Genomic DNA, 25550 nt, shown 5'->3' with positions numbered 1-25550 from the left:
GTGACCAACAATCCTCTCTCAGAGGATACCTGGACCAGTGCCTTTTCCCATGAAGCATAAGGTCCAGTTTGTGTGCTCTATTCTGTGGGTTGATGATGTAACAGCAATGGCTCTCTGGTTTGGGTTTAGGTTCTGGATGTGTTGTGTTCGCTCTGTGTGTGTCATGGCGTGGCCGTGCGCTCCAACCAGCACCTGATCTGTGACAATCTGCTACCAGGAAGAGATCTGCTCCTGCAGACTCGCCTCATAAACCATGTCAGCAGGTACTCACATCTGGGATGGCTAAAACCGAATCCCTTCATTACAGTCAGTTTTCCTGTTTGTTGCCATGGTTACTTCACTGATGGTGGCTGCTTCTCCTTGTAGCATGCGCCCCAACATCTTCCTGGGTGTCAGCGATGGCTCGGCCCAGTACAGGAAGTGGTACTATGAACTTATTGTAGACCAGGTTTTACCATTTGTCACAGCAGAGCCCACCCACCTCAGGGTGGGCTGGGCCAACACCAGTGGCTATGCACCCTATCCCAGTGGAGGAGAAGGCTGGGGAGGCAATGGTGTAGGGGATGACCTCTACTCCTATGGCTTTGATGGGCTTCATCTTTGGTCAGGTGAGCAGCGTGCACACTCAGTGCTCATACATTAAGACAGAAGAGATGGTAAGCTAACTGGGTTCATTGGTACTTCTTACCCATATGAATGTAGAGTATTTAATGTGTGTCAGGTGTATGTGTTATGGTTTCCCGTTTGAATCACTTAATAGTTCTCCAGCTTTCTGAAGGTCTTTTTCATTGCTTTACATTTATTTAACCTGAGAGAGAAAAATAAACGTACTCGCGTGCAGGATAAAGTTCTGTCATTAATTCATCAACCCCAATAAAACAAGATCCACACACACGAGCGTCGGCCTGCTTTGCATGCAGGAGCAGATTAACGCTACGTCTCCATCCTTCACAGTAAGAAAATGCTCTAATGAATGTAAGTGAAGTCACCACAGCAGTCAGCTGTGGAGCTTCAGCTGCTACAAGAATCCACGTGACAGCATGCCAGCTGGATCAAGGAAGGTCAGCACTGATCACACTAGCACCACAAATTAGTCTGGTTGAGCTTTCGTTGTGCTTACAGTGGACCAAGCTGGCACCCCACCCCACGCAAGACTCCGTGAAAATAGTCTCAGTCGTTTGGTTTTAAAGATATAACAAGTTTATTATAAGATACCACCAGGACCGCCGTGGGAGACATGGTCACGGCTCCGAGAGACTCAGCTGAGATATACACACACACACACATATGTATGTATGTACAAATTTTATTGTCAATGAGTACACGCTTGTAAAGCTTGACCACTCAAAGCACATTACACTACCTTTCACATTCACCCATTAACACACTCATACACACATAGGCACATCGGGAGGCAGCTTGGAGTTAAGGCACTTCAGCATGTAGTCGGGGAAGCTTGGAATCGATCCACCAAGCTTCCAGCTGGAAGACAACTGCTCTTCCTCCTGAGCTACAGCAGCACCTAGTGTGATGATAATTCCTTCGTTAAAACAGTTTATTGACATAGAAGCCAGTGGTGTATAAACCTCACCAAGAAATGTCTGAGTCAATTACTTTCCCTGCATTAAGCATTGTCTTGATCTGATGATGTCAAAATGACATGTATGATAAAAGAACTGTTTACATACATACATACATATAAGATGTCGTGGAAGAAGAACATTTAGTGCTCCATTCATTGTTCAGACTTTTTTTGGGAGTTAATTATCTTGTTAGAGAACAGCATGTTGTAGAATTAATAGTGAAACACTGAGAAGTCAAATCAAGTTCACCTTTAAAGGTTTTAGTGTATTTCAGGTACATTCTTTCATCATCCAAAAAGATGAATATCCCCAACTTCTTGTAAGTAGTGTATATAAATAAAATATAGGAAAATAAAGCATAAATCTCAGATATACTATAAAGAGCAAAAATATTAAGACTACTTGTGAGAAAAAACATGCATGCCCTACATAAGTAAGTTTATGTTTATGACTGAAGTGAAGACAACTGGAAACAGCAGGTGGAGTGTGGTTACAAACAGCTGGGACTACGAGCCGAGGCAGGGACCTTACCAGGTCTTGGCTCGTAGTCCCAACCGCACGTGGTACCTTGCCCGGCCTCGGCTCGTAGTCCCAGCCTCCCTTGGTACCTTGCCCGGCCTCGGCTCGTAGTCCCAGCCGTCCATTGTATCTTGCCCGGCCTCGGCCCGTAGTCCCAGCCGCTCTTTGTACCTTGCCCGGACTCGACTCATAGTCCCAGCCTCCCTTGGTACCTTGCCCGGCCTCGGCTCGTAGTCCCAGCTGCCCGTTGTACCTTGCCCGGCCTCAGCTCGTAGTCCCAGCTTCCCCTGGTACCTTGCCTGGCCTCGGCTTGCAGTCCCAGCCTCCGTAGTACCTTGCCCGGCCTCGGCTCGTAGTCCCAGCTGCCAGTTGTACCTTGCCCGGCCTCAGCTCGTAGTCCCAGCTTCCCCTGGTACCTTGCCTGGCCTCGGCTTGCAGTCCCAGCCTCCCGTAGTACCTTGCCCGGCCTCGGCTCGTAGTCCCAGGCTCCCTTGGTACCTTGCCCGGCCTCGGCTCGTAGTCCCAGCCGCTCTTTGTACCTAGCCTGGCCTCTGCTCGTAGTCCCAGCCTCCTGTGATACCTTTCAAACTAACATAGATTACTGTCACAAAGTATGTAGAGTCCCACACGTTTAAAGAAGCTGTGGAGTTGGTTAACTCATAGCCATGGATGAAGAAAACCAGTCATTATGGAAAAATAACACATTTAGCCTCACTACTGTGCCAAGGGCCAAGAAAGCTGTGGGTTTATTTTGGTAAGAGTAGCTTGATAGTAATGACAAGTACAAAGCAAGATTCATAGCTAAGGGTTAAAGCCAGAAGATGGGGATAGATTACGGTGACAGCCAACTAAACAAGTATCAGAGTTCTGCTAAAACAGCAGCACAGGAGAATTTATACTCCACCAAATGGATGTAATGGATGTATATGCAGGGAAAACAGGAATGTGGAGCGCAACAAAAGACTTCCAGATTTCTAAAAGAGTGCGCACGCACATCCCACGTTCCTTTATAAATCAGAATCAACCACATGGTGGGTATAATAGGTCAGGTGAATGCCTATAATAAATATTCATCACATCATTTCCATGACGGCTCGGGAGGAAAACGAGGGAAGAGAGGATTTCTCTGGAATGTGAGACTGAGATCCTGATGGACCACGTTGGAAAACTAGAACAGGTTTTATCTGGTGGGGACAGCATTGTCATCACCAGGTCAGAAAGGTGGAGGAGGGCAGCAGGTAGACATGCTGTCAATGCGGTGTCAGAGGGAAGTTTGAAAAGGACGTCGCTATTTACATACGTAAGGGAGCATAAATGGGCCTTAATAAGTGCTTTGGAAAGTCCATTGAGGATGCTGGAGAACTATTTCCACTATTCATAAGCTAGTCCTGAACTATTCCTGAAGACTACTTCAGAAAGAAGTAAAAGAAATGAAGTTTGCTAAGAGAGTTCAGGCTGAGATGAAAAATAAAATGTATTGTATTTAAGCTCCTAAGAACTGGACTGACTGGTTCTGACTCAGATACTGAATTTATAAACGTCTCAGCATGACTAGGTTAATGTTGTCTATTCCAGTTATAGTTGTAAGAATTGTTTTGATCAGACAAAGTTTTTTAAGCAGTTCCAATTTTACCTTAACATGTTTCGACTGGAACTTCAGTCTTGATGGCTGATGGTATTCCAGAGGCCAGCCCGGCAGAAGAGAATCCCATGTGTGCTTAGCACATTCCTTTTTTTTTTTTTTTTTTTTTTTTTTTTTGTGTGTGTGTGTGTTATATCTTCTCCCTGTCTCTCCTATGTCCATTTGTATTCTCACCCGAACCCCGAATGTTGATAGGAGAGACAGGGAGAAGATTTAACACAAGAAAAAAGAAACACATAAAGGAACGTGCAAAAGAAACAACAGGAAGACTCACAAGATCACGGAAAAAAAGCAGAACATTTGAACCTAAAATCAGCCGTATCAGACCACTTCAGAAGATAAAATCCATCAGATTGCTGGGCTGGTCACGCCTCTGGGATACCATCAGCCGATAAAGACACGTCACAACACTAGATGGCTGACGTTTCTGAAAAACACTAAAGTTCCAGACGAAACATGTCAAGGTAAAATTACAGCTCCTTAAAAAACTTGTCTGATCAAAAGAATTCTTGCAACTATTATCAATTGCTTATCTTATATGTTACTGAGAATATAAGAAGACATGAGGGCAGTATTTTAAACTTGTCCAAACTGTGTGCATTTTTACTTTATTGAAATTTTAATTAGAAAAATTTCCCATATTTATAATCAAGACATACAGATAAGCATATTTTTGAGAACTACAACAAACAATTTGATACTCTGAGTTATTACTGTGTAGACACAAAGAAAGAGATTTGGGTTGAATGGATTGAGAGTTTACATGTTTACATGTAAGGGACTAAATCTTAAACCTAAACTGTTGTTTCCCTTCTCTACTCCTGTCTAGGCTGCATTGCACGGACTGTTAGCTCTCCCAATCAGCATCTGCTGCGATCAGAGGATGTGGTGAGCTGCTGCCTGGATCTCAGCGTTCCCAGTATCTCCTTCAGGATCAATGGCCAGCCGGTTCAGGGCATGTTTGAGAACTTCAACTCTGACGGACTTTTTTTCCCTGTGGCCAGCTTCTCTGCAGGAGTCAAGTTAGTGCTTTAACTCTTCCCTCTAGAAGACTAAATTATTCTTTTCCTCATGCATATTTTCCTACTATCAAATATTAGCTTTCCTGGTGTTTAAAGCACCAGTCAATCAATGTTTTATAAATGAAAAACTACTGCATCCCATATGGGGTTCTTATGATATCAGAAATCTAAACATGATCTGATATCAGCCATCCATCCATTTTCTGGCGCTTATCTGGAATTGGGTCACGGGGGCTGTCACCTAAGCAGGGAAACCCAGACTTCCCTCTCCCTGGCCGCATTCACAAGCTCATCTGGGGGGATCCCGAGGCGTTCCCAGGCCAGCCGAGAGATGTAGTACGTCCACGTCCAGCATGTCCTGGGTCTTCCCCAGGGCCTCTTTCTGGTGGGATGTGCCTGGAACACCTCACCAGGGAGGCATCCAGGAGGCATCCTAAACAGATACCTGAGCCACCTCATCTGGCTCCTCTTGATGCAGAAGAGCAGCGACTCTACTCTGAGCCCCTCCCGGATCACCCAGCTCCTCACCCTATCTCTAAGGCCTGGTAGACACATAAAGATTTTTTATCTGGTCGAGACCTAACAAGTGAAGATAAAAAAAATCAGGTTTGATCGTACTGTGTGTGATGTGCTCCGAAAATGTAATCACAGAACAACACACACATGACGATGATGTCCCGCAACTCATCTACAATCTAGACCTCCAAGCCGGACAAACGTCAAAACGTAGAAGAAGAACCATAGCAAACGGCAAACAAGGAAGATGAAGAAACATAGCAACAATTGGAACACACAACACCCAGCATGGAAAAGAATATATAGGACAAGGGAAAGATAGTGGTCTTGGGACTATTGTTAACAGAAAACTCCAGAACTGAAAAAAATAACAGCCTGGAGACCGCATGAACACTGACTTTATTTACTTTCTTGTTCCCCAGCCAGCTTGCTCTCCGATTGGTTACATTCTGTGCCACGTCACAACCCACGCAGCAGGAAAAAAATAAAAACATGTGTTAAAAGAAAAAAATAAGCAGCATCTACATCTGGATAGTACCCGGATGGTACCCTGATAGTACCCAAATAGTGCCTGGATAGTACCCAGATAGTAACCGGATAGTACCTAGATAGTACCTGGATGGTACCCGGATAATACCTGGATAGTACCTGGATATTACCCAGATAGTACCTGGATGGTACCTGGATAGAACCTGGATAGTAGCCAGATAGTACGTAGATGTTACCTGTATAGTACCTTGATGGTATCTGGATAGTATCTGGATGGTACGCGGATAGTACCCATATAGCGCCTGGATAGTGCCTGCATAGAACACGGAGAGTACCCGAATAGTACCTGGATAGTATCTGGATGGTACCTGGATAGTATCCGGATAGTGCCTTGATGGTTCTTGGATAGTACTTAGATAGTACCTGGAAAGTAGCTGGATAGTACCTTAATGGTACCCGGATAGAACCTAAATGGTACTTGGATAGTACCTGGATTGTACCGGGATGGTACCTAAATGGTACCTGGATGGTACCTGGATAGTATATGGGTTATACCTGGATGGTACCTTGGTGGAACCCAGAGAAGACCAGGATAGTATATAGGAAGTACCTGGATGGTATCTGAATAGTACCTGGATGGTACTTACATGGTAGCCAGATAGTACCTGGATAGTATATGGGAAGTACCTGGATGGTATCTGGTAGTACCTGAATTGTACCTGTGTAGTACCCGGATAGTACCTGGATGGTAGCTTGATGGTACCTGGATGGTACCCGGATAGTACCTAGACAGTACCTGGACAGTACCCGGATAGCATATGGGAAGTACCTGGATAGTATATAGGAAGCACCTGGATGGTATCTGGATAGTACCTGGATAGAATGTGGGACGTTTCTGATGGTATCTGGATCGTACCTGGATAGTATATTGGAAGCATCTGGATAGTACCTGGATGGTACCTGGATGGTACCAAGATAGTAGATGGATAGTATATGGGAAGTACCTGGATGGTATCTGCATAGTACATTGATGGTACCCGGATAATACCTGGATAGTACCTGTATATTACCCAGATAGTACCTGGATGGTAACGGGATAGTACCTGGATTTTATATAGGACATACCTGGATGGTGTCTGGACAGTATCTGGATGGTAACTGGATGGTTCCCGGATATTACCTATATAGTACCTGGATAGCATATGGGAAGTACCTAGATGGAATCTAAATAGTACCTGGAGGGTATCTGGATGGTACCAAGATAATACCAAGATAGTATATGGGAAGAACCTGGATGGTATCTGGATGGTACCCAGATATTACCTGTATCATAGCAGGATAGTGTGAGAGAAATACATGGATGGTATCTGAATGGTACCAGGATTGTACCCAGATGGTACCCGGATAGTACATTGGCAGTACCCGAATAGTACCTAGATAGTTCCTGGAAAGTTGCTGGATAGTACCTGGATGGTACCCGGATAGTACCTGATTGTATCCAGATGGTACCTAGATTGTACCCGGATAGGACCTGGATGGTACCTGAATAGTACCTGGATAGGTTATGGGATGTACCTGGATGGTATCTGGATGGTACCAGGCTGGTACCTGGGTGGTACCCAGAGAGTACCAGGATAGTACATGGGAAGTACCTGGATGGTATCAGGATAGTACCTGGAGAGTATCTGGATGGTACCCGGATAGTACATGGATAGTATGTAGGAAGTACCTTAATGGTTTATGGATAGTACCTGGAAGGTAACTGAATGGTACCCAGATCGTACCTGGATAGTATGTAGGACTTATCTGATGGTATCTGGATAGTACGTGGATGGTACCCGGATAGTACCTGGATAGTATGTGGGACGTACCTGGATAGTACCTGGATGGTACCCGGATAGTACCTGGATAGTATATAGGAAGTACCTCAATGGTTTATGGATAGTACCTGGATGGTACCTGGATGGTACCCGGATAGTATCTGGATAGTATATGTGATGTACCTGGATGGTATCTCGATAGTACCTGGATGGTGCCTGGAAAATACTTGGATGGTACCCTGGATAGTACTTGGATAGTATGTAACACTTACCTGAATGGTATCTGGATAGTACAGGGATGGTACCCAAATAGCACCTGGATATTATGTGGGACGAACCTGGATGGTATCTGGATAGTACCTGGATGGTACCCAGATAGTAACTGGATAGTATATGGAACGAACCTGGATGGTATCTGGATAATGCCTGGATGGTACCTAGATCCTACCCAGATAGTACCTGGATAGTATAAGGGAAGTATCTGGATGGTACCCAGATAGTACCTGGCTAGTATATGGGATGTACCTTGATGGTATCTGGAAAGTATCTGGATGGTACCCGGGTAGTCATTAGATGTTACCCGGATAATACCTGGATGATACCCGGATGGTACCTGGAGAGTATATGAAAAGTACATTTTTATGATTGCAGGTTTCCCTTAATATTTGTTAGTATTTGGTCAGAGATACCATATTTTCCCACTGCAGGGTACGCTTCCTCCTCGGTGGTCGCCATGGGGAGTTTAAATTCCTCCCTCCTACCGGCTATGCTCCTTGCTATGAGGCAGTGTTGCCCAGGGAGAAGCTGAAGCTGGAGGCTAGTCAGGACGAGACGGCAGCCAGAGACCTGCTGGGCCCTACTGCCACCTTGAGCCAGGCAGCGTTCACCCCCACACCTGTGGACACCAGCCAGGTGGAGACATTGATGGTTTACAACTAAGCACACTAAACAAGGCAAAGCAACTCAGAAGTAACGAATCTAACTTGTATGTGTCTGTTTTGTTTAGATTGTTCTGCCACCACACTTAGAGAGAATCAGGGAGAAACTGGCAGAAAACATCCACGAACTTTGGGTGATGAACAAGATCGAACTGGGCTGGACATACGGAGCCGTGAGTGTCAGATAAACTTCATGCTGGAATAATTCTGATCCTTTGTCAGAAATAGTGAGTACATTGTTTTACAGGAATTTTAGACATTAGTGCTCTTCATCTTATTTACATTTAATGTTCATGCTTCTTATTCTTATCTCAGACTTACATCACTCAAATTGATCCATGGCATATTTTTAAAGAAGCACTTCAGTGTCCAAACAGAAGTTGTAATAACCAATAACATACTCAGTCACAGTTTTAACCCTTAAAACTCTTTTAGATCAACGGGTCTCCCTGAGGTGTACCTCCACCACCAGGAGCGGTAGTATGTAGCTCTGTGGGGTAAATGTGATGATATTTTACTACAGCTGCTACAGACTGGTTTATACTGGGATTAAAAGCTGTTATAGACTGGTTTATACTGGGATTAAAAGCTGCTACAGACTGGTTTATACTGGGATTAAAAGCTGCTACAGACTAGTTTATACTGGGATTAAAAGCTGCTACAGACTGGTTTATACTGGGATTAAAAGCTACTACAGACTGGTTTATACTGGGATTAAAAGCTGCTACAGACTGGTTTATACTGGGATTAAAAGCTGCTACAGACTAGTTTATACTGGGATTAAAAGCTGTTACAGACTGGATTAAAAACTGCTACAGACTGGTTTATACTGGGGTTAAAAGCTGCTACAGACTGGTTTATACTGGGATTAAAAGCTGTTACAGACTGGATTAAAAACTGCTACAGACTGGTTTATACTGGGATTAAAAGCTGCTACAGACTGGTTTATACTGGGATTAAAAGCTGCTACAGACTGGTTTATACTGGGATTAAAAGCTGCTACAGCCTGGTTTATACTGGGATTAAAAACTGCTACAGACTGGTTTATACTGGGATTAAAAGCTGTTACAGACTGGTTTATACTGGGATTAAAAGCTGCTACAGACTGGTTTATACTGGGATTAAAAGCTGCTACAGACTGGTTTATACTGGGATTAAAAGCTGTTACTAACTGGTTTATACTGGGATTAAAAGCTGCTACAGACTGGTTTATACTGGGATTAAAAGCTGCTACAGACTGGTTTATACTGGGATTAAAAGCTGTTACAGACTGGTTTATGCTGGGATTAAAAGCTGCTACAAACTGGTTTATACTGGGATTACAAGCTGCTACACCCTGGTTTATACTGGGATTAAAAGCTGCTACAGCCTGGTTTATACTGGGATTAAAAACTGCTACAGACTGGTTTATACTGGGATTAAAAGCTGCTACAGCCTGGTTTATACTGGGATTAAAAACTGCTACAGCCTGGTTTATATTGGGATTAAAAGCTGTTACAGAATGGTTTATACTGGGATTAAAAGCTGCTACAGACTGGTTTATACTGGGATTAAAAGCTGTTACAGACTAGTTTATACTGGGATTAAAAGCTGCTACAGACTGGTTTATACTGGGATTAAAAGCTGCTACAGACTGGTTTATACTGGGATTAAAAGCTGTTACAGACTGGTTTATACTGGGATTACAAGCTGCTACAGACTGGTTTATACTGGGATTAAAAGCTGCTACAGCCTGGTTTATACTGGGATTAAAAACTGCTACAGACTGGTTTATACTGGGATTAAAAGCTGTTACAGACTGGTTTATACTGGGATTAAAAGCTGCTACAGACTGGTTTATACTGGGATTAAAAGCTGCTACAGACTGGTTTATACTGGGATTAAAAGCTGTTACAGACTGGTTTATACTGGGATTAAAAACTGCGACAGACTGGTTTATACTGGGATTAAAAGCTGTTACAGACTGGTTTATACTGGGATTAAAAGCTGCTACAGCCTGGTTTATACTGGGATTAAACACTGCTACAGACTGGTTTATACTGGGATTAAAAGCTGTTACAGACTGGTTTATACTGGGATTAAAAGCTGCTACAGACTGGTTTATACTGGGATTAAAAGCTGTTACAGACTGGTTTATACTGGGATTAAAAGCTGCTACAGACTGGTTTAGACTGGGATTAAAAGCTGCTACAGACTGGTTTATACTGGGATTACAAGCTTCTCCAGACTGGTTTATACTGGGATTAAAAACTGCTACAGACTGGTTTATACTGGGATTACAAGCTGCTACAGACTGGTTTATACTGGGATTAAAAGCTGCTACAGCCTGGTTTATACTGGGATTAAAAACTGCTACAGACTGGTTTATACTGGGATTAAAAGCTGTTACAGCCTGGTTTATACTGGGATTAAAAACTGCTACAAACTGGTTTATACTGGGATTACAAGCTGCTACAGACTGGTTTATACTGGGATTAAAAGCTGCTACAGACTGGTTTATACTGGGATTAAAAGCTGTTACAGACTGGTTTATACTGGGATTAAAAGCTGCTACAGACTGGTTTGTACTGGGATTAAAAGCTGCTACAGACTGGTTTATACTGGGATTAAAAGCTGTTACAGACTGGTTTATACTGGGATTAAAAACTGCGACAGACTGGTTTATACTGGGATTAAAAGCTGTTACAGACTGGTTTACACTGGGATTAAAAGCTGCTACAGCCTGGTTTATACTGGGATTAAACACTGCTACAGACTGGTTTATACTGGGATTAAAAGCTGTTACAGACTGGTTTATACTGGGATTAAAAGCTGCTACAGACTGGTTTATACTGGGATTAAAAGCTGTTACAGACTGGTTTATACTGGGATTAAAAGCTGCTACAGACTGGTTTAGACTGGGATTAAAAGCTGCTACAGACTGGTTTATACTGGGATTACAAGCTTCTCCAGACTGGTTTATACTGGGATTAAAAGCTGCTACAGACTGGTTTATACTGGGATTACAAGCTGCTACAGACTGGTTTATACTGGGATTAAAAGCTGCTACAGCCTGGTTTATACTGGGATTAAAAACTGCTACAGACTGGTTTATACTGGGATTAAAAGCTGTTACAGACTGGTTTATACTGGGATTAAAAACTGCTACAGACTGGTTTATACTGGGATTACAAGCTGCTACAGACTGGTTTATACTGGGATTAAAAGCTGCTACAGACTGGTTTATACTGGGATTAAAAGCTGTTACAGACTGGATTAAAAACTGCTACAGACTGGTTTATACTGGGATTAAAAGCTGCTACAGCCTGGTTTATACTGGGATTAAAAGCTTCTACAGCCTGGTTTATACTGGGATTAAAAACTGCTACAGACTGGTTTATACTGGGATTAAAAGCTGTTACAGACTGGATTAAAAACTGCTACAGACTGGTTTATACTGGGATTAAAAGCTGCTACAGACTGGTTTATACTGGGATTAAAAGCTGCTACAGACTGGTTTATACTGGGATTAAAAGCTGCTACAGCCTGGTTTATACTGGGATTAAAAACTGCTACAGACTGGTTTATACTGGGATTAAAAGCTGTTACAGACTGGTTTATACTGGGATTAAAAGCTGCTACAGACTGGTTTATACTGGGATTAAAAGCTGCTACAGACTGGTTTATACTGGGATTAAAAGCTGTTACTAACTGGTTTATACTGGGATTAAAAGCTGCTACAGACTGGTTTATACTGGGATTAAAAGCTGCTACAGACTGGTTTATACTGGGATTAAAAGCTGTTACAGACTGGTTTATGCTGGGATTAAAAGCTGCTACAAACTGGTTTATACTGGGATTACAAGCTGCTACACCCTGGTTTATACTGGGATTAAAAGCTGCTACAGCCTGGTTTATACTGGGATTAAAAACTGCTACAGACTGGTTTATACTGGGATTAAAAGCTGCTACAGCCTGGTTTATACTGGGATTAAAAACTGCTACAGACTGGTTTATATTGGGATTAAAAGCTGTTACAGACTGGTTTATACTGGGATTAAAAGCTGCTACAGACTGGTTTATACTGGGATTAAAAGCTGTTACAGACTAGTTTATACTGGGATTAAAAGCTGCTACAGACTGGTTTATACTGGGATTAAAAGCTGCTACAGACTGGTTTATACTGGGATTAAAAGCTGTTACAGACTGGTTTATACTGGGATTACAAGCTGCTACAGACTGGTTTATACTGGGATTAAAAGCTGCTACAGCCTGGTTTATACTGGGATTAAAAACTGCTACAGACTGGTTTATACTGGGATTAAAAGCTGTTACAGACTGGTTTATACTGGGATTAAAAGCTGCTACAGACTGGTTTATACTGGGATTAAAAGCTGCTACAGACTGGTTTATACTGGGATTAAAAGCTGTTACAGACTGGTTTATACTGGGATTAAAAACTGCGACAGACTGGTTTATACTGGGATTAAAAGCTGTTACAGACTGGTTTATACTGGGATTAAAAGCTGCTACAGCCTGGTTTATACTGGGATTAAACACTGCTACAGACTGGTTTATACTGGGATTAAAAGCTGTTACAGACTGGTTTATACTGGGATTAAAAGCTGCTACAGACTGGTTTATACTGGGATTAAAAGCTGTTACAGACTGGTTTATACTGGGATTAAAAGCTGCTACAGACTGGTTTAGACTGGGATTAAAAGCTGCTACAGACTGGTTTATACTGGGATTACAAGCTTCTCCAGACTGGTTTATACTGGGATTAAAAACTGCTACAGACTGGTTTATACTGGGATTACAAGCTGCTACAGACTGGTTTATACTGGGATTAAAAGCTGCTACAGCCTGGTTTATACTGGGATTAAAAACTGCTACAGACTGGTTTATACTGGGATTAAAAGCTGTTACAGCCTGGTTTATACTGGGATTAAAAACTGCTACAGACTGGTTTATACTGGGATTACAAGCTGCTACAGACTGGTTTATACTGGGATTAAAAGCTGCTACAGACTGGTTTATACTGGGATTAAAAGCTGTTACAGACTGGTTTATACTGGGATTAAAAGCTGCTACAGACTGGTTTGTACTGGGATTAAAAGCTGCTACAGACTGGTTTATACTAGGATTAAAAGCTGTTACAGACTGGTTTATACTGGGATTAAAAACTGCGACAGACTGGTTTATACTGGGATTAAAAGCTGTTACAGACTGGTTTACACTGGGATTAAAAGCTGCTACAGCCTGGTTTATACTGGGATTAAACACTGCTACAGACTGGTTTATACTGGGATTAAAAGCTGTTACAGACTGGTTTATACTGGGATTAAAAGCTGCTACAGACTGGTTTATACTGGGATTAAAAGCTGTTACAGACTGGTTTATACTGGGATTAAAAGCTGCTACAGACTGGTTTAGACTGGGATTAAACGCTGCTACAGACTGGTTTATACTGGGATTACAAGCTTCTCCAGACTGGTTTATACTGGGATTAAAAGCTGCTACAGACTGGTTTATACTGGGATTACAAGCTGCTACAGACTGGTTTATACTGGGATTAAAAGCTGCTACAGCCTGGTTTATACTGGGATTAAAAACTGCTACAGACTGGTTTATACTGGGATTAAAAGCTGTTACAGACTGGTTTATACAGGGATTAAAAACTGCTACAGACTGGTTTATACTGGGATTACAAGCTGCTACAGACTGGTTTATACTGGGATTAAAAGCTGCTACAGACTGGTTTATACTGGGATTAAAAGCTGTTACAGACTGGATTAAAAACTGCTACAGACTGGTTTATACTGGGATTAAAAGCTGCTACAGCCTGGTTTATACTGGGATTAAAAGCTTCTACAGCCTGGTTTATACTGGGATTAAAAACTGCTACAGACTGGTTTATACTGGGATTAAAAGCTGTTACAGACTGGTTTATACTGGGATTAAAAGCTGCTACAGACTGGTTTATACTGGGATTACAAGCTGCTACAGACTGGTTTATACTGGGATTAAAAACTGCTACAGACTGGTTTGTACTGGGATTAAAAGCTGCTACAGACTGGTTTATACTGGGATTAAAAGCTGCTACAGACTGGTTTATACTGGGATTAAAAGCTGCTACAGCCTGGTTTATACTGGGATTAAAAACTGCTACAGACTGGTTTGTACTGGGATTAAAAGCTGTTACAGACTGGTTTATACTGGGATTAAAAGCTACTACAGACTGGTTTATACTGGGATTAAAAGCTGCTACAGACTGGTTTATACTGGGATTAAAAGCTGCTACAGCCTGGTTTATACTGGGATTAAAAGCTGCTACAGCCTGGTTTATACTGGGATTAAACGCTGTTACAGACTGGTTTATACTGGGATTAAAAGCTGCTACACCCTGGTTTATACTGGGATTAAAAGCTGCTACAGCCTGGTTTATACTGGGATTAAAAGCTGTTACAGACTGGTTTATACTGGGATTAAAAGCTGCTACAGACTGGTTTATACTGGGGTTAAAAGCTGTTACAGACTGGTTTATTCTGGGATTAAAAGCTGCTACAGACTGGTTTATACTGGGATTAAAAGCTGCTACAGACTGGTTCATGCTGGGATTAAAAGCTGCTACAGACTGGTTTATACAGGGATTACAAACTGCTACAGACTAGTTTATACTGGGATTAAAAGCTGCTACAGCCTGGTTTATACTGGGATTAAAAACTGTTACAGACTGGTTTATACTGGGATTAAAAGCTGCTACAGGCTGGTTTATACTGGGATTAAAAACTGCTACAGACTGGTTTATACTGGGATTAAAAACTGCTACAGACTGGTTTATACTGGGATTAAAAGCTGTTACACACTGGTTTATACTGGGATTAAAAGCTGCTACAGACTAGTTTATACTGGGATTAAAAGCTGCTACAGACTGGTTTATACTGGGATTAAAAGCTGCTACAAACTGGTTTATACTGGGATTACAAGCTGCTACACCCTGGTTTATACTGGGATTAAAAGCTGCTACAGCCTGGTTTATACTGGGATTAAAAGCTGCTACAGACTGGTTCATGCTGGGATTAAAAGCTGCTACAGACTGGCTTATACTGGGATTACAAGCTGCTACAGAGTAGTTTATACTGGGATTAAAAGCTGCTACAGCCTGGTTTATACTGGGATTAAAAGCTGTTACAGACTGGTTTATACTGTGATTAAAAGCTGCTACAGCCTGGTTTATACTGGGATTAAAAGCTGTTACAGACTGGTTTATACTGGGATTAAAAGCTGCTACAGACTGGTTTATACTGGGATTAAAAGCTGCTACAGCCTGGTTTATACTGGGATTAAAAACTGCTACAGACTGGTTTGTACTGGGATTAAAAGCTGCTACAGCCTGGTTTATACTGGGATTAAAAACTGCTACAGACTGGTTTATACTGGGATTAAAAGCTGTTACACACTGGTTTATACTGGGATTAAAAGCTGCTACAGACTAGTTTATACTGGGATTAAAAGCTGCTACAGACTGGTTTATACTGGGATTAAAAGCTGCTACAGCCTGGTTTATACTGGGATTAAAAACTGCTACAGACTGGTTTATACTGGGATTAAAAGCTGTTACAGACTGGTTTATACTGGGATTAAAAGCTGCTACAGACTGGTTTATACTGGGATTAAAAGCTGCTACAGCCTGGTTTATACTGGGATTAAAAACTGCTACAGACTGGTTTGTACTGGGATTAAAAGCTGCTACAGCCTGGTTTATACTGGGATTAAAAGCTGCTACAGCCTGGTTTATACTGGGATTAAAAACTGCTACAGACTGGTTTATACTGGGATTAAAAGCTGCTACAGCCTGGTTTATACTGGGATTAAAAACTGCTACAGACTGGTTTATACTGGGATTTAAAGCTGTTACAGACTGGTTTATACTGGGATTAAAAGCTGCTACAGACTGGTTTATACTGGGATTACAAGCTGCTACAGACTGGTTTATACTGGGATTAAAAGCTGCTACAGCCTGGTTTATACTGGGATTAAAAACTGCTACAGACTGGTTTATACTGGGATTAAAAGCTGTTACAGACTGGTTTATACTGGGATTAAAAGCTGCTACAGACTGGTTTATACTGGGATTACAAGCTGCTACAGACTGGTTTATACTGGGATTAAAAGCTGCTACAGACTGGTTTATACTGGGATTAAAAGCTGTTACAGACTGGATTAAAAACTGCTACAGACTGGTTTATACTGGGATTAAAAGCTGTTACAGACTGGTTTATACTGGGATTAAAAGCTGCTACAGACTGGTTTATACTGGGATTAAAAGCTGTTACAGACTGGTTTATACTGGGATTAAAAGCTGCTACAGACTGGTTTAGACTGGGATTAAAAGCTGCTACAGACTGGTTTATACTGGGATTACAAGCTGCTCCAGACTGGTTTATACTGGGATTAAAAGCTGCTACAGCCTGGTTTATACTGGGATTAAAAACTGCTACAGACTGGTTTATACTGGGATTAAAAGCTGTTACAGACTGGTTTATACTGGGATTAAAAGCTGCTACAGACTGGTTTATACTGGGATTACAAGCTGCTACAGACTGGTTTATACTGGGATTAAAAGCTGCTACAGCCTGGTTTATACTGGGATTAAAAACTGCTACAGACTGGTTTATACTGGGATTAAAAGCTGTTAAAGACTGGTTTATACTGGGATTAAAAGCTGCTAAAGACTGGTTTATACTGGGATTACAAGCTGCTACAGACTGGTTTATACTGGGATTAAAAGCTGCTACAGACTGGTTTATACTGGGATTAAAAGCTGTTACAGACTGGATTAAAAACTGCTACAGACTGGTTTATACTGGGATTAAAAGCTGCTACAGCCTGGTTTATACTGGGATTACAAGCTGCTACAGACTGGTTTATACTGGGATTAAAAACTGCTACAGACTGGTTTGTACTGAGATTAAAATCTGTTACAGACTGGTTTATACTGGGATTAAAAGCTGCTACAGACTGGTTTATACTGGGATTAAAAGCTGCTACAGACTGGTTTATACTGGGATTAAAAGCTGCTACAGCCTGGTTTATACTGGGATTAAAAACTGCTACAGACTGGTTTGTACTGGGATTAAAAGCTGTTACAGACTGGTTTATACTGGGATTAAAAGCTGCTACAGCCTGGTTTATACTGGGATTAAAAGCTGTTACAGACTGGTTTATAGTGGGATTAAAAGCTGCTACAGACTGGTTTTTACTGGGATTTAAAGCTGTTACAGACTGGTTTATACTGGGATTAAAAACTGCTACAGACTGGTTTATACTGGGATCAAAAGCTGCTACAGCCTGGTTTATACTGGGATTAAAAACTGCTACAGACTGGTTTATACTGGGATTAAAAGCTGTTACAGACTGGTTTATACTGGGATTAAAAGCTGCTACAGCCTGGTTTATACTGGGATTAAAAACTGCTACAGACTGGTTTATACTGGGATTAAAAGCTGCTACAGCCTGGTTTATACTGGGATTAAAAACTGCTACAGACTGGTTTATACTGGGATTAAAAGCTGTTACAGACTGGTTTATACTGGGATTAAAAGCTGCTACAGACTGGTTTATACTGGGATTAAACGCTGCTACAGACTGGTTTATACTGGGATTAAAAGCTGCTACAGCCTGGTTTATACTGGGATTAAAAACTGCTACAGACTGGTTTATACTGGGATTAAAAGCTGTTACAGACTGGTTTATACTGGGATTAAAAGCTGCTACAGACTGGTTTATACTGGGATTAAACGCTGCTACAGACTGGTTTATACTGGGATTAAAAGCTGCTACAGCCTGGTTTATACTGGGATTAAAAACTGCTACAGACTAGTTTATACTGGGATTAAAAGCTGTTACAGACTGGTTTCTACTGGGATTAAAAGCTGCTACAGACTGGTTTATACTGGGATTAAAATCTTCAGGGTTAAGGTAGTCTTTATGTGATGTTCTAAGTGCTTTCCAGTCTATGGTTTCAGACCACCTACTAAAGTCCTTTTGGTTGCAGGTTGCTATGTGGAGGTGAGGAGTACAGAATTATCAGATTGTCCCAGCTGGAACTGTAGGAGAGACGTAGATGTAGAAATCACCATGAGTGTGTTGGGGTGCTGTAACTGATCTGGAGCTTCCCGGGCAGAGATCTTCTGTTTTGACCACTAAATAAATGAAAAGGAGGCAGCCAGCAGTCATCCTTCTCCTGCCCTCACCACCACCTTCACACGTGTGTTTGTGTTTTGCAGGTGCGTGATGACAACAAGCGGCAACATCCCTGCTTGGTGGAGTTTTCCAAGCTTCCTGAACAGGAAAGAAGCTACAACTTACAGATGTCTCTGGAGACACTCAAGTAATGCATCAATGCAGCAGCAGCAGCTGTGACATCAGCTGAATCCTGAGTCAGGAATATGTTCACGAGCAAAACTGTGTCCACAGATATGGCTAATCAGATTTATAAAGCCATGCTTTTCATTTATAAATATCAGTGAAATGGAAGCTATGTGCACATGCATGCCTTCTTTTCCCTCCACAGTCCACATTTTCACCACAACTAGAAAAGACATTGAGTGAATTATCTATATGTGAAGAGAAAAAATGAACAAAAATTTAGCTAAAGTTTTTACATACTTATTTTTTCCATTGTAAATAAATGTTAAATGAGAGAAGAAATCCAGGCTTAACAGCAGAAACTGCTGCAGAATGATCTCTGGGTATTTTTCCTCTTTTTAAAGTATTATTAGGTCTTCCACAGCTGCGACCATCTACCATGACATGGCTGCAGGTTTGAGTAGAACCACACTTACACAAGTCTATCATGAGAATGAACAGAATCAGGAAAATAGTCGAAATGAGAACATTTAACCAGAAACCAGAAAGATTATTTTTTGTTGTTGTTTCCTCCACCGATCAGTTAAATTGCTATAAAATCGTAAATGTGTGAGGTATTTTTAGAAAATACCAACTAGTGTGGAAGTGCCATTGAATAATTAATTATGTCTTTAATTAGTGGGAAGAAACACATTCATTAAATTTAGCAGTAACCACTAATGTCAGGGTTGCGGTTTGGATGAGGACCTGGATGCAGGCTTACTTGGAAGCAGGAGACAAACAGGTGCAGGAACACAGGTTTTAACTATACAAAACTAAACCTGACTGCACAGACTAAACCATGAGATACATATACACACACAGGGGGACTAATAGGGTGCAGGTGGAGCACATTAAATCAGGTGTACAAAGGAACAGGAAAGCAAAACAGAATACACAAGAGGAAACCAAAATAAAACAGGAAACAAGACAGAAGCTCAGCTACAGCTAAACTAACAAACCCAGGCCAGAACACCCACAAGGCATGGCATACAATAGATGGCAAGAAGACAAAGGAAACCGGGGACTTAAGTTTATATATGCGACACAAAGGAAATAACTACAAAAATAAAACAGGAAACAGAACTAAACACGGCAAGACCAGAAAAACCAAAATCAGAAACCAACATTATGAGAACTTAAATGTGTCATTGATTAATACTGGAATTAAAAGCATATAGAATGGATCAAATATGTCATTGATTACTTAAAGAGGTTAGTAAATTTATTTAAATCCTTAATTGTAGCTCTCTTTAAGTAATTTAAATGAATTAAACTGTAAAACATAAATATTTTACTATTTGCTGAGCAATGTCTGATTATTCATTATCAATTCATCCCACCTGAAAGATCCCTGCAGACCATCTGCATCAAAGGTGGCAGGATTTATCTAAACCAGGGGTGTCTAGCTCTGGTCCTTGAGGGCCGCAGTCCTGCAGATTTTAGATGTTTCCGGCTTCAACACACCTGATACCAATTAACTGATTTTCCTCAACTCGTCAAGTTCTGCCCAATCATGTTGATCCATTAATCTGATTCAGGTGCTGCAGCAGGAAACAGCCAAAGCTTACAGTACACCAGTCTTCCAGGGCTGAATCAGACACCCCTGATCTAGAGGTTTGAAGGCAATACCTGTTAGTTACTAGGATAAAAACTAAAGAACAAACAAACAAACCAACCAAAGTAAGTAGAAGAATGTGATTTAAGAAAAAAATCCATGATGCTTTGCAGCATGGACACCATGAAATAATTAAATGTTAAAAAATGATACGTTTAATGAAATTCTACTTTAATTAGTAATATACATACACACACACACATAATGTGTGTGTATATATATATATATATATATATATATAATTTCTTAATGTTTTTCCAGTTTTAGTTAATGACACATTTCATTAATTGCTGCATGCTGTATTTATGTCTCTAATGGTGGCACTTTTCAGCCTTCACAGGAAAAGGCAGGTTTTTGTTTATCTATACAAAAACATGTTTCTGTAAAACATAGAACCATCGTACTACCATTAGAAACCTTCACTCAAAGTTAAGTTTCCGTTGCATTTGTGTGTTGCAGGACTCTGCTTGCCTTGGGTTGCCATGTTGGACTCGCAGATGAACACGCTGTGGAGAAAGTGAAGAGCATGAGACTATCCCCAACGTAATTCTCAACAGTGATTAATACGTTCATGATGGAGAAAATGGATGATTGTAGTTTCATGGCTCAAACGAAACATCAAATGGTGTTTTAATTCACTCTATGCAGATATCAGCTATCCAGTGGCTACAAGCCTGCTCCTCTGGATCTGAGTCACATCAAACTCACCCCCACCCAGGAGGCCATGGTGGACAAACTGGCTGAGAATGCACACAATGTCTGGGCCAGGGACCGCATCCGGCAGGGCTGGACGTACGGCATCCAGCAGGTGAAAGGCTGCTGATACTGGAAGACTGTGTGCCTTGCTGTGGTACAGGGTGGTGCAGAAACAACCTGACAGCAGATATATTTCTTCATTTGTACCTTTAAAGCCAACCCAGAGGGGAACCTGGGGAAGACGTGTTCCAAAGCAGACAAGACATTAAAACATCAGACCAAACAAGTACAGATAAGACAGTAGATTAACCACAGACACACAACAGAAAACTAACACCTTTTGATCAATAAACATCTTTAGCTTTGGAGCTTTTCCGTCCACTAATAATGTTAGAAACATAAATTCAGTTTTTCCTCTGAAGACAAATGGCTGTGTTAGAAACCAGAGGTGTGTGGAAAAAAATCTGACTCATAGGAAAACACTGAATCAGCTGTGAGAAAAGAGATTTTTAATGAGCACATTATTATTTTTTAACTTCTAATTCTTTATTATAGTTTTGCTTTAAACTTATAGTTGCATCATTTTTCTTTTCATCTTTTCATTTAATTCTCATAAAAATGTCTTTAGTGTTTCCTACGGGAACTGTCCAGAGAAAAGTCCCTCTAGCACATGGCTGGACCTCCTGCATCTCTGAGTCCAGGAGCATTGTCTGTGGCATCACATCGATAAGGTTCTGCAACGTAACCAAGATCTTGTAGTGATGGTGGGAGAATCCTACCTCTAGCACATCCCAGAGATCCTCCTTGGTGTTCAGGTCTGGACCCTGTGGTGGCCGATCCATGTGTGAACATGATGCCTCCTGTTCTCTGAACCACTCTTTCACAGTCTGAGCCCCATTTCCACAACCCGGATGTGTATTTCCTCATGGTTGTTTAAGACTTGGGAACATACTCAATCAGTTGGGTTTAAATAAGTAGTTGAAGCTGAAAGATGATCATCCTGCAGGAATTATCCAATAATCAACAGGCCGTTACCTGTTAGTTAAATCCAGGTGGTGATGGGTTTTTTGCATGGCAGCATGCTCAGAAAGGTCCATTTTCAACCAATGATTTAGTAGCTGGTCTCTAACATTCATCATTCGTCTTTTATGTGAGTTCTGATGAAAGTTGTTAATAGTTAACATTTCTCCGCGAGTAAAATACATCACCTGTATGTTTGGTATATCCATGTTGTTAGTCTAACAGCTGCTTCACTGCTCATCTGAAGGAGGTTTCATGCTATCTGCTGAGCTTTAGATTACTTCAGGATGAATATGTCCTTTGTTTGTACCCTTCAGGATGTGAAGAGCCGTAGGAATCCTCGTCTCGTCCCCTACACCCTACTGGATGAAAGAACCAAGAAGTCCAACAAAGACAGTCTGAGAGAGGCTGTCAGAACCCTGCTGGGATATGGATACAACCTGGAAGCTCCTGATCAGGACCATGGTGTGATGAACATGATTATTATATTTTACTGAATAAATTTTGGTGATGGTTATTGATAATGGAATGATGTGTCATTGATAAGGAATCGTTTTGTAGAGAAGGGTAATGGATTCTCTGTCTATGACAATGTAGTTATCAGAATGTCTCACCTGTGCCTCCTTCTCTCCTATCCAGCAGCTCAATCTGATCTTAGCAATATGTCCGCTGAGCGGTTCCGCATCTTCAGAGCAGAGAAAACCTACAGTGTTAAAGCTGGAAAGTGGTACTTTGAGCTGGAGGTAAGAAACAAGAAGCAAGTTAACTGTAGTTTTTTTTCTATTGTTAACCAGTATTAAATTGCTTCTAGGTAGTAAATTATTTACGCATTCTGTAGCTCCAAAATTCAAACCCAGTTCCAAAGAAGTTGGGACATTGTGTAAAATGTAAATAACAAAAGGGTTCTGAGAATCAGGCAGAATCTATGTGCAAGCAGACATGATTCTCTACTGGAAACCACTGCATGGACTCAGGAAGACTTCCAGAAACCACTGTCTGTGAACACAGTTCACCCTGAAACCCACAGGGTTAAAGCTCCATCATGCAGAGAAGAAGCCAGTTGTGAACAGGATCCAGAACCAGCTTCTTCCATCTTCTCTGGACCAAAGCTCATCTAAAATGGTCTAAGGCAAAGTACATGGAAGTTTTAGAGCAACATGTGCTCCCATCCAGACAACGTCTCTTTCAGGGAAGGCCTTGCAGATTTCAGCAAGACGATGCTGAACCACATCCTGCATCCATCACAGCAGCATGGCTTCACAGGAGAACAGTCTGGCTGCTGAACTGGCCTGCCTGCAGTCCAGACCTTTCACCAGTACACAACTTCTGGAGCTTCATGGAAGCAGAAACCCAGCAACCAAGGTCCAGGACTGTAGAGCAGCTAGAATCCTGCATCAGACCAGAATGGGACAACATTCCTCTCCTAAAACTCCAGCAACTGGTCTCCTCACTTCCCAGACGTTTCCAGACATGTTAGAAGAAGAGATGCTACACCATGCTGAACACCACCCTGGAACAACTTTTTACACCATGCTGAACACCACCCTGGAACTACTTTTTACACCATGCTGAACACCACCCTGGAACAACTTTTTACACCATGCTGAACATCAACCTGGAACTACTTTTTACACCATGCTGAACATCACCCTGGAACTACTTTTTACACCATGCTGAACATCACCCTGGAACTACTTTTTACACCGTGCTGAACATCATCCTGGAACTACTTTTTACACCATGCTGAACATCACCCTGGAACTACTTTTTACACCATGCTGAACATCACCCTGGAACTACTTTTTACACCATGCTGAACATCACCCTGGAACTACTTTTTACACCGTGCTGAACATCATCCTGGAACTACTTTTTACACCGTGCTGAACATCACCCTGGAACTACTTTTTACACCGTGCTGAACATCACCCTGGAACTACTTTTTACACCGTGCTGAACATCACCCTGGAACTACTTTTTACACCATGCTGAACATCACCCTGGAACTACTTTTTACACCGTGCTGAACATCATCCTGGAACTACTTTTTACACCATGCTGAACATCACCCTGGAACTACTTTTTACACCATGCTGAACATCACCCTGGAACTACTTTTTACACCGTGCTGAACATCACCCTGGAACTACTTTTTACACCATGCTGAACATCACCCTGGAACTACTTTTTACACCATGCTGAACACCACCCTGGAGCTACTTTTTACACCGTGCTGAACATCACCCTGGAGCTACTTTTTACACCGTGCTGAACATCACCCTGGAACTACTTTTTACACCGTGCTGAACATCACCCTGGAACTACTTTACACCGTGCTGAACATCACCCTGGAACTACTTTTTTGTAATGGGTGACTGTGAAGACCTGGAAATTCAACCACACACAGCAGATGGAATGTATAAAATAACAGATTTATTCAGCAATAGGGTAAGAGTCCGGCAGGGCTGGATCAGTGGTCATGTCCTGGAAGGGGGGGGGGGGTTAGAAATAATTGAATTCTGGTTTTATTTATAATTATTTTTAACGAGATTGTTATTAGAGTATAGACATCTAAAAATAGTTGTTTGGATAAATCCAGTTGGTGAGTGGTGGTTTTTTTGTAGACTGTAAGCAATACAGGTGAGTTTTTCATCATCCATTCAGGATTCTGCTTCTTCCAGGTGTTAACTGCTGGGGAGATGAGGGTGGGCTGGGCCAGACCAGGATGCCTGCCAGACCAGGAGCTGGGATCTGATGACCAGGCCTTCGTCTTTGATGGCTTCAAGGTGGCTGGATTTTATTTATCATCATACTGATTAAATGTACAGTTTGGCTAGCTTAAATTATTCTTTTCATTCAAATCAATTCAACAAAGCAAAATTAACCATGTCTCCAGAGTTTCCCCTTCCTGGCTTTCCATTCAACACACATGATCCTCACTTATAGAAATACATTCATCAGGGTGTGAACTTCTTCCAGGATGTCAGTTGGTCTTCTGGTCCTTGTGGGTTGTGATCTCTGTTAGTTGGGTTTGCTTCCCTCAGACACCATCACATCGCAGCAGATTACTGTCCGGGATGTTTGGAGGCTGCATTAACATATCAGACTTAAGTTAATGAAGTAGATCATAACCCATAGCAGAATATTATAATTGTTGGGTTATTTTGATGGTAGCTGTTTTCATCAACATTCACCCTCAGCAGAGGGATGAATCTAAACCTCAGTAGTTTTTACTTTAGTTGGTTTTTCTATGAGGTCATTTTAAGAAAGATAGACATGAAATAAATGTTTGTTA

The 25550-nt window shown here is 41.6% G+C and overlaps 1 protein-coding gene across 1 annotated transcript in view; it reads left to right on the top strand.

The window, feature by feature from the left end:
- The window catches only part of ryr2a (ryanodine receptor 2a (cardiac)), a 392644-nt gene that overhangs the window by 102579 nt on the left and 264515 nt on the right, over positions 1-25550 (top strand). Inside the window, exons 17-27 of the mRNA XM_041973182.1 lie at positions 130-263; positions 367-608; positions 4574-4766; positions 8299-8503; positions 8598-8702; positions 18801-18904; positions 20999-21082; positions 21188-21347; positions 22573-22720; positions 22895-22998; positions 24937-25041. Coding sequence (XP_041829116.1) covers positions 130-263; positions 367-608; positions 4574-4766; positions 8299-8503; positions 8598-8702; positions 18801-18904; positions 20999-21082; positions 21188-21347; positions 22573-22720; positions 22895-22998; positions 24937-25041 — 1584 coding nt within the window. The remainder of the gene's footprint in view (positions 1-129; positions 264-366; positions 609-4573; positions 4767-8298; positions 8504-8597; positions 8703-18800; positions 18905-20998; positions 21083-21187; positions 21348-22572; positions 22721-22894; positions 22999-24936; positions 25042-25550) is intronic.

Source organism: Melanotaenia boesemani, chromosome 21 (genome assembly GCF_017639745.1).
Source record: "Melanotaenia boesemani isolate fMelBoe1 chromosome 21, fMelBoe1.pri, whole genome shotgun sequence".
Taxonomy (NCBI): Eukaryota; Metazoa; Chordata; class Actinopteri; order Atheriniformes; family Melanotaeniidae; genus Melanotaenia; species Melanotaenia boesemani.
This window is presented reverse-complemented; position numbering and strand designations above follow the sequence as displayed.